Raw genomic sequence first — 15085 nt, 5'->3', positions numbered from 1 at the left:
TTTTTTTACTTGCTAATTTTTGAACTGCTGTTGCCGTTCCACCCGTCTCTGCAGACAGACTGATGCTCTGTATGTGTTGCTTCGGAAAGGCAAACAACCATGTTCGCATGTCCTGACAGGATAATTAGCTTCACCGAACAGGCTGGCGATGCAATGACTGCATCTGAAAAAGTAGCAAATGACAGTTTTGGATTTGAGGCCCAGTTGCGTATGGGCTCAAAGCTGTGAAGTGATTTTTCTTGCAGCGTGTGAAGTTTTTCTAGTCTGAATATCCAAAGCACTGAGTCTAACAGGCTAAACATGGAGTCAGAAACCAGTACTGTAACCCTAATGACAAGTGTGACAAAAAGCGCAACAAAAATAGACGACCGCTAGAAGCTCTTCAGCCAAAACAGTTGGTTAACAGTTTTATAATTAACTTTGCAATGTGAGAATATGCAGACCAACAGACACCTACAATTAAATTGCACTGTGAGTAAAAGTTTAGAGTTTGTTAAGGCTTCACAGAGCCACCATGAAACCAAGCTTGGCTTGCTCATGATCACACACTGGCTCAGCAGGGAAAGTTCAGTTTCTGAAGTGGGGTTGTGTGAGGTACCTGTCCCTGATAACCATGTAAGCCACAAGGGGTGTGGCTCAGTAGCGGCCTTTTTGTTAAGAAACTAGGCAGAGAATCGATCCAGATGCAACGTTACCGACACAATTTCGCTAGTTTAAGCAGATTTTAACAAAACAATAATGTTAGTGTAGGTGTATGCTCTAATTGGAAATTTATCTCTGCTTTATTTTGCTTCAAGTGCTATTCCTTATCTTGGATTGATATGTAAACATTCTTCCACCTTACAGTCAATTGATCAGCTGTTTGGGTCAACAATAAACAAGCCAGTGACATATTTAGAATTTTGATCTTTGAATCTTCATGGTGACATAACATCATGCAAAACAGGCTGTACATTACCCAGCGGACACAATAATGGCTGGAAAGTTTTTTTCTATCATCTTTTAGCTTGGTTGTATTTTGTCTCTTTCAAAGTCAGCAGGCGTGATCAGCTGATCAATGCACACAGATTAGAGGACACGTTTTATGTGTTACCTTTACTGATGGAGCAAAACAAAGTGATTTCCAGTGGCAAAGCTAAAAGTAAAAAAAAAATACAATCAGAATGTAGAAAAGGGTCTGAAATGACATTGATCACTTGTGGCTAATGCAAATGCTATATATGAAAACTTCATACAACCCTCGCTAAAAGAAAAAACAAACCCCTGTACAATCTCTTCGAAGGAAAGCCTCTGCAACATGCGTGTTTTACAGTTTTCACGTAAGATTACTATAGCTTCCCTCTCTTTTCTTTTTGTCTTTGGGAGGATTTTGAGAAAAATACCTTTAACTACAATAAATTCAATGAAGAAGGTGGAAGTGGAAGTTAGCCAAAAGCAGAGAGAGCTCTTGAAATGTTAGTGGAAAGTTGGTGTCACTGTCCTGACTTCAACTTGGTGACTGATGCCAACAATGACCTCTTCCACTGCGAAAACCCAATCTCTACCTGGGACTGTCTGCAGACATCCACCCCACTGCTGCGCCGTGGAACAGAGATAATTAAGCTCAAACTGCAGAGCAGGAGAGTCCATAAACACACTTGTCACTGTGTCACCACTTGCACTGGAGCCAAGTAATATTTGGAGGTTGATGAATTCAATTAGGCATGTGTTCAAGTGTGTTAGACTACAGATGACTATGGAGCATGTACAGCAAAGTGACTGTTGTAATGAGCATTTGGGCCTGAGCTCTGGTCTACACCCTCACATGTGTCTCCACCCAGTGCATTACATGAGGAGGATTGTGTTTTCCCGCTGCTTTCAGATTCTGAATGTAACACGTCACTTTCAGAAGGTTTAATTGAAAAACAATCATTTAACCAAGGAGGTTTTTGCCAAATATGTTTTACAGTGGACGCTTAATCAATCATGCAGTGACACCCATTTTACTCAGTGCGGGAAACGTTATGTTTGGCACCTGAAAGTATCCTGCACAAATGAATGCCTGTACGTAACTAACCTAAGTGTGTGTTTGTCTGTCTGTGTTTGTGTTGCAGATTACAACAGCAGCGACCAGAAGACAGCGTGCCGAAGACATGAGCTCTATGTCAGCTTCAGAGAGCTTGGGTGGCAGGTCGGCATTATTTATTTTTTAACTGTCCAATCATGTAGAGTCCAAGGGATAGTTTCCTACCCTCATCATTTTATATGGACAGCTAGACACTAAAGAATAATAGTTGTAGCTTGTGAAACTGAAAGTAATTCAAAACCATGATTATAAAAAATATTGAGTAAAGATATAACCAAGCACTTTGGATCAATGTAAGCTCCAGCCTCCTGCTATATGGAGTGTGTACAAGTCTTCTGGGCAAAACTGTGTGTTGGAAATGCTTGGATGTTTTGTATGACCTCTTCACAAAATCAAGTTCATAACCATGTGACTAATCTTGGGCATACAGGCCAGAAACAGGTCTTTATTTTTGTCCACTAAAAGAATATTGTGTTGTTAGCTAATGCTCACAGAATGAGCTTCCATTCTTCATTTACATCTGTGCTGTTGCTTGGGCAACTTGGGATACTGCATGTATGTCTACATGCACCTGCAAAAAAAATAAAAAAATAAAAAATAAATAAAATAAGGGCCTGTTAATACAACATCATTTCAATAGTGCTATTAGAGGCTAAAGCAACACGAGGAACCTTCTATCTTTAGGTGCTTTTTGACAGCAGAACCCCCCCCCCTTCAAACATGGGAAACTGTGCATTTTTATGGCTGGAACCAGGTCTGAATTTAGTTCCTGGGTAGTTTATCTGCCCTTTAAGAAGTTCCTGCTCAGAGGATAGTACTTTCCAATAACCCAGGAACTTTGGTGGACAAGATCTGCAACACTAAACATGATCAGTAGAATACCTGCAGTGCTTGTATATTCACCAACAAACCACAGTAACATAACAGACATCTGTGATTCACTTGATTCAACAACTGAGCATTGTTCTTAATTTTGCTTGATAGCACAATGCTTCTCTGCTGGCTCCTGCTGACAGAAATGACCCTTAAAACTGACAACTTCAAGCTAATGTCAGGGATGCTAAGTTTACAACATCTGTTGCAACACAGAGGGAGTCTTCTGGAGTGCATCCCTGATTTATTATTATATCAGACTGCAGTGAAAATGCAAAAAAACAAAACAATGGACCACTGGAAACATTTAGTTCTTTGAAGGAAATTCCCAGGTAGTTCTGGTTGAAAAGCGCTTTTAGAGAGTACTGGGGACAGCTAACTAAGTCATGTGTGAAGTTGGTGCAGATTCACAGATAAGAACTCATTTAAAAAAAAAAAAGTCAAGTCATACGTTCAGTAACTACTGCCAGCTGGAATAAGGCTGTAACATATTGCATTCTGCTTCTTTGTGTTGAATGTCTGATGTGCAAACAGAAATCAAAGTCCAATCTTGTACGTACATGACTTCTTTTGTATGCTAAACCTCCAAGAACTCAACACTGTTTCTAGTTCCCTTCTTATATGAAACCAACACTTCCAAACAATAATGGTTTAAAGAGAAACGGTCTGCTTCAGGAGCCTTTTGGAGCCACAGTAGGTCTTTGACTGTGTGCACGAGTGTGTGTTTATGAAGACAGAGTGAGAAAGAAAGAGAAGAGCAGAGTCACGTACATCATTCAAACAAGCTGTTGAGGCTGTTAACACAGCACTGACATCTAGAGGGAGACTGCCAGCTCTCTCTGTCTTTGAAAGACGAACACACGCAAACACAAACACACAGGAAGGGAGCTAGATAGAAAAACAGGAGAGAGTCAGAGAGTGTTGGAAAAAAAAAGACAGAGGCAGAGATTATTGACACAGACATGAAGGTGAGCCAGATAAAACCACAAAAACAAGTTAGAAAGAAGTAAAACATGCATTGAGTTTGTCAGATAAAAAAAAAACAGTTACATGGAGAGTGGAAGGAAGGAAGGAGGAGAGGAGTATTGCTTCCCTGAGCGATTTCACAGACAAGAGGGTTTGAACAGAGATTTGGCCTCAGAGACAAGGTTAGCTGCAGCAGACAGGTGGGCTGGAACAGATACAACCATTACACTGTTCCACAACAGAGACAAACCGTTCTAACTTTCTTATAAACAAGTTATTCTTTTTCAAAGAAGTTTCATTAACTTTGTTTCATAAATCAGATTTTGTTTTTTCATTCCTGTCGTGCAGGATTGGATCATCGCTCCAGAGGGCTACGCAGCCAACTACTGTGATGGAGAGTGCTCCTTCCCCCTGAATGCTCACATGAACGCCACCAACCACGCCATCGTACAGACACTGGTAAGACAACTCCACTGGAGTTTGCAACACACATTGTTGTAATAAAAAAGCAGAGAAAAAGTTGTTTTAAATTTGAACCCTGTTGAAAGAACTGTTTGGTAGCTATTTCAGTTGACTTTAAGACAGCTACAGCAGCTTTTTTTTCAGTAACTTTTCTAATTGTTCAAAAAATTGCTTTGTATTCACATGGCTGAATGCACTCTTTTGGGCCATAAAACAACATTTGTTGAACTTTTAATCCACTTTTAATAATTCAAAGTGGCACTCCTGCATTTAAGAAAAAGAGATTAAATAATATATTGGGAGATATCTTGGGAATTTGGGGAAAAAATGTCAAAGATTTTTAAAATCTTTTTAAATGTAAGGGATATTAAGTCTATTTAATTTTTAACCCTTTAACAATACATCCAAGAAAAATATGTATACAATTATTTTTTTGTTGTGGGAGCAGAGATCTTTTTTTTTTTAAGTTCCTACAAGCTGTAGAGACAACCCAATCAGGTTTGACAAGGTTTAACATTTTGGATGAGATATAGTGACTCAAAAAGACGCTCTACCAAACAGTTGAGATTCCAGCTAAAGGGTTAAGATGAGGGGTTACTTTTCCTCTTATTTCATGGGAACTGATACATCAATGCATGACCTACAGTGAGAGTAAAAAGTATTTGATCCCTTGCTGATTTTGTTGGTTTGCCCACTTATAAAGACATGATCATTCTATACTTTAAATGGTAGATGTATTCTAACATGGAGAGAGAAAATATCACAAAAAAAAAATCCAGAAAATAACTTTAAAGAATATATTTTTAAAACATTTTTATATCATTGAGGGAAATAAGTATTTGATCCCACCAGTCTAAAGAACTTAATACTTGGTAGCAAAACCTTTGTTTGCAAGCACAGCAGTCTGACGTTTGTTGTAGTTAACCACAAGGTTAGCACACATACCAGGGGGAATTTTGGCCCACTCTTCTTTGCAGATCCTCTCTAAATCATTAAGGTTGGTGGGCTGTCACTTGGCAACTCGGACCTTCAGCTCCCACCATAGATTTTCGATTGGATTGAGGTCAGGAGACTGGCTGGGCCACTCCATGACCTTAATGTGATTCTTCTTGAGCCACTCCTTTGTTGCCTTTGCTGTATGCGTTGGGTCATTGTCATGTTGGAAGACCCAACCACGGCCCATTTTCAGCTTCCTGGCAGAGGGAAGGAGGTTGTCCCTCAGGACTGCACGGTACATGGCTCCATCCATCTTCCCACTGATGTGGTGAAGTAGCCCTGTGCCCTTGGCGGAGAAACACCCCCAAAACATAATATTTCCACCACCATGCTTGACGGTGGGCACAGTGTTCTTGGGGTCATGGGCAGCATTTTTCTTCCTCCACACATGACGGGTTGCGTTTGGGCCAAATAGTTCAATTTTGGTCTCGTCTGACCACAGAACCTTCTCCCAGTCACTTTGTGCATCTTTGAGGTGATCATTGGCATACTTTAGGCGGGCCTCCACATGTGCCCTCTTAAGCATCTCCCATTCAAAGTATAGAATGATCATGTCTTTATTAGTGGGCAAACCAACAAAATCAGCAAGGGATCAAATACTTTTTACTCTCACTGTATACTAAGTCTGCTGTTAGTTTGAATACTGTGGTTTGGTGTAAACATGTGATTTGTGTTATTTTTCACTCACTGATGCTTAGAGTGTTTGCTTTCCCATTCAGGTCCACCTGATGAACCCTGAGAACGTACCGAAGCCTTGCTGCGCTCCCACCAAGCTCCACGCGATATCAGTGCTCTACTTCGATGACAACTCCAACGTTATACTAAAGAAGTACAAGAACATGGTGGTACGAGCCTGCGGCTGCCACTGACACCAACAAGGAGAGCCGATGGTGTTTGACTGAATGTTGGGAAGGCAAGGGGCTTCAGCTGCAACAGTGACTCAAGGGAGATGTTGACTCAACTAGACACAAACTTCCCGCCCAAATTCTAAGCTTGCAAGAAATGTCCACCCTAAGAGATCATCGATGCAAGCTTATCCAGTAATCTAGTGAAGTCCAAAAACAACATCAAAATTTGTCTTCATTAAACTTAAGAGGAGGCCAATGAGAAAGTGACACCATCTGTGTGTCATTCCTTGGCAGATGTTCAGTCACCAGGTTATCTTTCGCCTTCTTGGGTGAATTTTGATTTCATAGATCTACAGCTGAGTGAATGACCGTGTGTGGAGAAGACAGAGTGTTTTAGTTTGTATATTATGTGTTTTTGAAAGTGTATGAGTGTGACTGACGTGCACCCTCTGCCTCACCAAGGGAGGGGGTGCAGAACTTAGCTGTTGTAGGACCAGTCTGAGCGCTGCTTTCTTTCCCTCCTCCACTCTTTCAAAGAAACTTGGTGGGTCAATTCTCTGAACAAGCTCCAGTTATTCCAGATGAGAAGATTACTGACAGCCTGTGAAAATGGTTTATCTTAAATGTAACTCAATCTAAAAGCAAATGATTGATTCATTAGACTTTGCAGTTTCACATTTCATTCCCTTTTCTTGATGTTTTTTCTTCTCAAGCCATATTTGCCTTCCTAAAATATAATACGGACAGAACCAAAGTGACCGCAGGTTATTTTAGTACTGCTCCAAATATCCCCTCCATGTCAATATTTGCTGGGCTCACGCTGAGCTGTGATTCACTGGGATGGTTCAACATGATGCATGTTGTGGCTAAACTGATGTTTTCCCCCAAAGAAGCGAAGAATACAGCCTTATCCCTCCGACATACCGCTAATGGCCGTTTCCATGTTGCTGCTCTTGCAAAGTTAACAAACGCTTCCCTCCCTGACAACCCATCAAGAGATTGAGGAAAAACATTTAAGTCAAAAACAGCCAGCTGAGCAGTTTCTGTGCCAGCTCGCTGGAATTAGCTCTTTGCTTTCTTAAGGTGGGTAAAGTTATGCTGAGATTTGTGTCCAGAGGCAATGTCTTACCAATTGAACATGTTACTGTGAGCTTTGAATGACATGGAGTGTTTGTAGAGAATATATTTTATTGAAAAACTAATACCAACAAGAATCAAAATACCTTATGTGCCTAACCAATCATAAATTACAAAATATACCTCTGGTAAGCTGCTGTTTACATTTTTGATCATGTTAAGACTGTTTTTTGTAAATACTTGTACATTCTCCGCTTATTTATTGCACCTTTTATTAAAAACCACATACCTTATTAACAGAGACAGATGCAAGAACAAAATGAACACTTATTTTTTAAATTTTTATTATGAATTCTCATGTTACAACTTGCCCTTATTCACTCTTTTTGTACAAAAAGCATGGGCAGTGCACAACCCATGTCTCACAAGGAAAAAAACAGGAATATAATACTTCTGTCACTGGAGTTCTTTCGACCGTGTGCTACTCATAAAAATTTGTACTGACAAAAAATAGTGCTGTGTCTCTTTGTGTTCCTGGGTCAGAGTATAAATGGTGCCTCACACAATTCAGTACACAAGTTTCACACATCCTGGGTCAAAGGGCATTTGCGATGTGATGGGCATCGTCTGGCAGGTGGTGAAGTTATGGCCAGACAATGAAATGAGTCCAAAAAGTAAAGACAAAACACCAAAGATGCAGCAAAGATGATTCAGTCTCAGAGGTAAAGAAGAGATCACATTTGCATTTAGTGAGCTGATATGAAGCCAGGCAGCCAATCTGACCCTAGGCTGCAATGAACATTCAGTTTTATCAGCCTTTATTTATAAAAGGATCCAGCCACAGAGTGAAGAAGTGAAACCTGTCCCTCTCTCACAGCTTCACAGAGAACAGTGTATGGGCTAATTTATTCAGCACAAGATCACAAAAACTTCATATTTCAACCTCATTCCAGCCCAAGAAGCCAAGCTGCTCCTCTGCAATCTGAAGTATTCAAAATCTTGTGGATAGGCCAGGCTTAAGAAATGTAGCACAACTGCTTAGCAATCACACTTTTCCCCCTACGTCTTAAGTTACCTTTAAGGTCTACATTTAATGAGGATTTCACATTTCTTTATCAGATGAGCTGCATCAAATAAGTGTTTGTAAAATGTAGTTTGGGCACATGGTCCAGGCCTGAGACCCCGAATACTCGGGTAAAGGAAGGGGATGGTTATCGCAGGAGTCAGAAAATGGGTAAGACACACAAAGGTGATGTTTGGTTCTTTTTATTTCAAAAGGCTGAGTCGTCTTCATTAAGAGAAATAAACATGTCCATGTGCCATTATCAGACTCCTGTGACAACAATCATCTATCGCCACTTTCAGCGTGCGAGGGCGTTTCCCTGAGAGTTAAGTCAGACAGACCATCGCTGACATGGATAAAAAGTACCCTCAACTTAACACTCACATTTGGGTGACATTATCTAAACAATCTTCTGTGTGACAGTACCACAACATTAAGGATTGAGCAACAGATCACAAGTATAAAATTTAGCATCTAAAAAAAGTGAAATGGCATCAGAAACAAATCATTTTTGTCAGGCAGAAACTGAAATATCCATCCTCTATGATCACTCCATTGATAAACAGGAGTGTGAGGAATCCTGGTTCTGATTGGTTGAGCAGCTCCACTAAAGTGGTTGTCAGACACGTCATTTCATTTGCAGATCCAACCAAAACCCCGGTCGGCCCACTGCATCAAAACATACATTCCCATCCAAATACATTGAATCACATCGTCCTTAAAGACCAGAGAGAGATCAGACTGCTGCAGTCTGTCATTGGCTCCTTTGTGAGGAGAACCAGAGTGGAGAGAAACAAAGAGAGGTTTGGCTACTGTAGGACAGAGCTGTGTCCTACTGGCCGGTAACACAGTGTTATTGAGCAGAGTGGTGGAGAGTTGAGCGTCGTGCCGACACTTTCTACAGCTCATCTCTCGCCTGCCTCATCACGAAGCTGTGCAGACTCTCCAGGTCCCGTCCTCCATGATGCTCATCACCCATCTCCCCCGCCCTGAAGATGAGCAAGGTGGGATATCCCCGGACCTGGAGAGGAAAGGAAAACAAGATACCAGTCAGTTGTCTTTAATGCTACATTTTGGTGGAGGGAAATGAAGTTTCTTGCAGTTGTATGATACAATTTATAAAATGTAAACAAAGACACAATGAGGGCATGTTTTATTAGAGTGAATCGTCACCAGATTAAAAGAATACCAAGCTGTGGATCTTGACCTCTGATGCAGCACTTCAGAGTTGTGTATGTGCTGACAAACTGGCTTAATGATTGGCTGCAGAAGTTTACTTTGGAAAGCCAAAACAAGGAGCAACTGCAGTTTCAAGCACAGAAGTTTTTAAACTACTGAAACAAACGACACTTTCCATTGCTTCATCTTTGATAAGTTGAAGGCTACTTTAAATTGAGATGAGAAGAGGTCTGTAAAGGAAACCTTTATTGTGAAAACTGTTACATAATCGCCTTAACACTCAATCAAAGCTGTGCCAACATTCCTTTGCCACTTTTTCAATCTGCCTTCACAGCCTGTGACGTCTAATTTAAATCTGTAATATTATATGGCTCTGTGATAAAACCATCATCTTTGTTTTATGGCATTCATTACTACACCCAGAGGAAATAAAACAGCTGACAGAAGGGTGTGTGAGACAAAGAGCCACAGAGTGCTGCATGTTCAGTGGATGGCATTCGTATACTCACAGAGTACTTGTTGCAGAGCGTGCGCTCAACAGTGCAGTCCACTTTGGCTATCTTGACATCAGTGAGGCCGGGGAAGTCCTTCTTAGCGAGGTCCTCCCATGTCGGAGCAAGGTTCTTACAGTGGCCACACCTACAGTTCACAGCAGGAAAACACAGTTACATCATCAAGACTGACAGGGAAATTGCTGGAAAAATATAACGTCAGTGTTTGACTATATATATCTATACGCCTGAAAAATAATAATAATAATACAGAGAGTCCTTAAACAACTACTCATGATGTGCTCCTCATGCTTCCAGTTTTGAAATGACCTTCTTACCATGGAGCGTAGAATTTGATGAATGTGAATCCTTTGGCCACGCTTTCATCAAAGTTGCTCTCTGTCAGGGTCAGTACTGCAGACTGTAGTGAGGAAACAAAACATTTAATTTAGAGTTAACTCTAGAAAATATAACCCAGGAGAAATCTTCTACCCATGGGAAGGCTGACTGTTTAGTTAATGTACCAGATAGCTATGCAGAGGAATCCTTCATCATGTCAACATTACTTCTGATTAAACCTTTTGGTAATTCAGAGCAGTTTCACAACCTTTTCCTACTTCCTCATTATTGTTGTTCTTTGTTAGGCGTGATAAAAACAATATGTACGTTTGCACTTCATAGACAGCTGATGCAGGTGCTGTACCATGAAGTGATCCTCTGCTCCACTTTCACAGTTGCTCATGTAAAGCAGATTACAATTTGAGGCATTCATAAATATAACAGCCGTAATACTTATGTAGTTTTGTAATCAGCCTTACAGATTTCTACATTGGAGATCATTACTAATATATCAAAACGTAAAAAATCCATGGAAAAAAAGATTACCTCCTCTTTGGCTGGCTCTTCAGTAGGGATTTCATTTGCTTTTGGTTCCTCGCTGGGCTCCTCCTCCTGCTCCTCAGTGGCAGCAGCCTTCAGCTGGTTGTCCACAAAGTCTTTAAAAGAGTCCAGGTCTCTTTTCCCTTTGTACTGTTCGGTCTAAGAAGATACACACACACACACCAAATACCATTTATTTTGACAGAAATTTAGAATAAAATGTAACAGAATGGGAAGAATGTAAAGCTACAACAGAAACAACTGGCACTAAGAAGATAATTTCTTTTTCCCTCTCCTTGAATAATTCTATGTTTATGTTCTTAACCATCTCTCCCTGGCTCTGCACCCACTTTCTCTGCTAATCAGTTTGATTATCAATATCAGTGCTCATCATTTTTTCAATTAGGACTCAAATATGTCCCATAAGTTTCTAATCGTATGTGTTGTTGTTCTTTCCATGTTTTAAAATCATTATTTCTTTCCTTTTAATCAATTTGATAGGTAACATATCCATACTCAGATCTTTGATGGGAATTCAAACATCAGACCGTGATTGCTGAGGTTTATATGTCAGTACTCTGACAATTTATGCATTTCATTATATCAGTTTCACACCACGTGGGTTGTTTCTCTCCCTGTGAGTTTTAAAATGAGCCACAGTCAGAAACATGGCAGCAGAGTGGAGTGGGATGACTGTGCGGGCAGAGATCATTCAAGATGTGAAGTCTAGAGCAGGACAACAACAGAAGTTCCCCTTACCTTCTGTCCATTGTAGAAGAAGAGCAGTGTGGGATACCCTCTTACACCGTTATCAGAGCACACCTCGTAGTGCTGAGTACAATCCACCTACAGCATTTACATATGAACGTGTTAATCATCCAAAAAGTAACTGCAATGCAAACATCAACCAGACAAATTTGCTTAGGAGGTTTGTTTAATAACCCTGTCTGCAAACATCCTTTTGTACCCAGCATGTAACAGGAAGACCATCCTGATACTGAACCGTAACTGTGCTTCAACACTGCACTGACAGTCACCTTTAAAACATCCCTGTATTCTCTTTGACTAAGTGTACACTGTTTATTATTCACTATGTATTAAACATAAGGGGATCATAAACTGTAGGAACTCACCTTTCCTATTTTGACATCATCAGAGTGCTCAAAGGTAGTGGCCAGCTGCTCCCAGGTTGGAGCCATGGCTTTACAGTGACCACACCATGGGGCAAAGAACTTTACAAAATGAGCTCCTGAAGCAAGAACAAAAGAGAAAATAAGAAGAAAAGCATGCACACGTCCTACTATGACCGTATAATATCAACAAAACATAAAAAGGAAAAGAAAATTAGGAAGGGGAACGCAGAAGGTCCAGTCAAAGCATGCAGTAACCGTAGAAACGTGAGAGTATAAAATTCACTTTCACAGTGAATAAAAATAAACCACAAGAAAAAAATGTAAACGTCTAAAATGTCTCAACTTTTGTCTCAAAACAAGAAATCATATATTTGTCTTCGTTGCCCACAAAAAAAATCACTTTCAGTGCCGACTAACGGCCACTATTTACACGATCAAAATCAACACAAGCACCGTTGATTTCTGTTGGAAAATCCAGAAACTTGAGGTGACAGGAGATGACTGTCTTACAGTTGTTGTGGGTTGATGAGCATTGTGGAATAAAGTTAAAGGGCTAGTGTTTATACGTCTGCTATTACACTCAAAGCAACAAGGTGTTTTTATCCTCCAACAGTGACAGTATGAAACTGAAAGTGTGACTGAACTGAAAAAGCAAAAAACAAATAATGTTCTGTTGCGAGCAGGATGCAGCTGTATTGATACAGGAGACAGAGACAAATGATTATATGTGTACTATAGACCGTGCTGGCATTCATCAACTGCACGTGTTCTCCTGCATCTTTACCTTTGGCTATGTGGGCCTTGAAGGTAGAAGCAGTGAGCTCATACATGCCCTGTTTGGGCTCTGGGGCTTTAGGAGGCTCCTGTTCACTTTCAGGTTCCTGAAGGACACAGAAAAGCACGAACCCATGAACACAACAGTCTTTGCACTCACATTTATAATTTTATGGAATAAATACTCACTGAAGGCTCTTCCTGGAGTGTCTTTAGCATCCAAGTCTCCAAGGACTGAAGATCCCTGGGCCCCTGGTATTTAATTGCCTCCTGGTCAGGTTTGAACAACTTTAACCTAAAGGCAACAAAAAAATGATTCAGACTTTGATGAATTTCTGCTCATGATGTCAGTGACCCAGGACTTAACAGGTAAACTTTAAACCAAATTATTTAACCATCATTACAAGCTTAAGGACACCATTAAGTTAACTGTTATTGTCAAAGTGCTGTCATTCATTTACATGTGACTGCTGTGTGTGCAGGTCTAAACGTAGCTGGCAGCAGCAAAGGTTTACAAGAATAACACTGAGATACTAGAGTATTTAACTTACTAAGTCAATGTGTCACTTTTCTGTCAATCAATTATGACAACGACTTTGTTGGGGGTTTTCTATTTTACCTGACTTTCTATTTGTCAGTGTATTTTTCTGATCCCAGATTTTAGATCTCACTATTTGAGACCCAATCCATGCAAACAAACCAGTACTAAGTAATGCAATAAAGACATAGTGTGACAAATACTCACGTGGGATAGCCCCTGACTCCATGGGTATTAGAGCAGAACTTTGTATCCTGGACACAGTCAACTTTTACCACATACGCTGGTGGGTCATCCATGCTGTTGTATTTGTCTGCCAGTTCATTCCACGCTGGCTGTAACCTCTGGCAGTGACCGCACCTTAATAAAATAATAGTACAAATTAACAGACAGAACTGTAAAGATAGTTTTTTACAGCTTTAACCAGTTTGGGCAGAAATGGTTGAATGCATCTGTTAAAAAACTTGTTGATCTGGGTTGAAAGCTTATTTGCACCCTGCTTTTCATAACCTTATTTCATGATGTAGAACTGCATGCACTGATGTTGATACAAAGTGTTTACAGAGGTAGAGTGGTTTCTATGAGGCATTACATTCTTGGTATTTGCAAACAATGTGAGTTAAAGACAGTGAAAATAATTTTAAAAAAATGATGAGTAGTTGTACAGCTTCCCATTGTATGACAATCTAAGTATTTGGAAAAGGTGTGATACAAATGTGCAGAAAGATTCACGTGTATGGTTGGCATGTTTTGCTTGCTCTAAAAGCAAAAACAAATACACTTCTGATCTTATCTTATCCCTCGGTTGATGCTATCTGCTTTCATATCTCAAACATGAGTGGGAAACAACTACATTGATCTAGAAACCCTCAAACGCTGGTAGCTATGCAGAGCCCCCTAAAGGAACTTTTGGGGCGCGCGAATCCTGAGTGTTCATCCTCTGACATAACAGTCAATCAGTGCGTGCCACGTAAGCACAGCTCTGATATCGCACACTCTGATTTAGTTTTATAAGCACGGACTGCATTGAGAAATTGGGTGTTACGCTATTTTTCATGTATTGTGACTCATTCGAGGTTCCTTCAAGAAGTTTTCAGCTTAATGTCACCAGCTAGTGAACTACTGTCTCAGAGGCCTTTCTCCAAAGTGTCTACCAAACTGCACTCAGCTAACTGTGTAGCAATGCTAGTTAGCAGCTACGCTAGCTACACCGTTTGAACAAAATGAAGCTGCTAACTAGCCCAATAGCTCGACTAGCAGCTAGTGGGTTGCCAACTTACCGGTAAACGTATCCCACATATAATATATGCACAGTTGTGTATTTCTACTAGGACAGATGTCAATGCGAAGTCATTTAATACACGTCTTCTATAGAAAAACGACACGTATGAACTTACCATGGAGCATAGAACATGACAAAGTGGGGTGCAGTGGGAACCGCCTCGTTAAACATCTCCGTCGTATACGTGTGCTTGGCATGTTCATCTTCATCTGCATCAGCGCTGCAAAACACACCAACAAACAGTAACGAAAAATAAACAAAACACAACATGGAGGCAGTGCAATTCAGTGCTGAAGCCATGGTGGATCTCTCTCAGTAGGTGAGCAGTGTCCCTGCTGGTGTGAAAAGACCGACTCTGGACGTGCACGCCCCTCTGGCAGACCCGGGTTAGATGGATAAACACTGTGGATGAGCTACTGCCAAATGGCGTATGTCACTGCAGATAGACAAACAAGGCAG

General features: G+C 40.6%; 2 protein-coding genes across 2 annotated transcripts in view; one reads left to right on the top strand and one right to left on the bottom strand.

Moving 5' to 3' along the window:
- Positions 1-7647, top strand: part of bmp6 (bone morphogenetic protein 6) — a 56572-nt gene extending 48925 nt beyond the window's left edge. The window contains exons 5-7 of the mRNA XM_074693293.1: positions 2094-2170; positions 4253-4363; positions 6082-7647. Of these exons, the coding sequence (XP_074549394.1) occupies positions 2094-2170; positions 4253-4363; positions 6082-6231 (338 nt within the window). The 3' untranslated portion in view covers positions 6232-7647. The remainder of the gene's footprint in view (positions 1-2093; positions 2171-4252; positions 4364-6081) is intronic.
- A 2-nt stretch (positions 7648-7649) lies between these two features.
- Positions 7650-15003, bottom strand: txndc5 (thioredoxin domain containing 5). Its single transcript, XM_074693295.1, has 10 exons — positions 14742-15003; positions 13552-13704; positions 12996-13101; positions 12817-12913; positions 12033-12148; positions 11659-11745; positions 10906-11058; positions 10359-10441; positions 10039-10168; positions 7650-9371 (listed from the first exon to the last, which is right to left on the bottom strand). Exons 1-10 carry the CDS (start codon positions 14924-14926, stop codon positions 9249-9251), a joined length of 1233 nt encoding a protein of 410 aa, XP_074549396.1. The 5' UTR covers positions 14927-15003; the 3' UTR covers positions 7650-9248.
- Between the last annotated feature and the right edge of the window lie 82 nt (positions 15004-15085).

This window comes from Halichoeres trimaculatus, unplaced genomic scaffold (assembly GCF_033239565.1).
Source record: "Halichoeres trimaculatus isolate MK-OKI-2021-1 unplaced genomic scaffold, fHalTri1.1 fHalTri1_scaffold_18, whole genome shotgun sequence".
Lineage (NCBI taxonomy): Eukaryota > Metazoa > Chordata > Actinopteri > Labriformes > Labridae > Halichoeres > Halichoeres trimaculatus.
The sequence above is the reverse complement of the archived record's forward strand: the minus strand, read 5'-3'. Positions and strand labels throughout refer to the sequence as shown.

Bases quoted from the DNA above. Each gene is read 5' to 3' on its own strand.
- txndc5 (XM_074693295.1), bottom strand. From the start codon at position 14,926: ATGGCTTCAGCACTGAATTGCACTGCCTCCATGTTGTGTTTTGTTTAT. The intron at 13,102-13,551 runs GTGAGTATTTGT...TGTTGCCTTTAG, and splicing joins GGAGTCAGGGGCTATCCCAC to GTTAAAGTTGTTCAAACCTG. The intron at 12,914-12,995 runs GTGAGTATTTAT...TGTGTCCTTCAG, and splicing joins CACTCCAGGAAGAGCCTTCA to GAACCTGAAAGTGAACAGGA.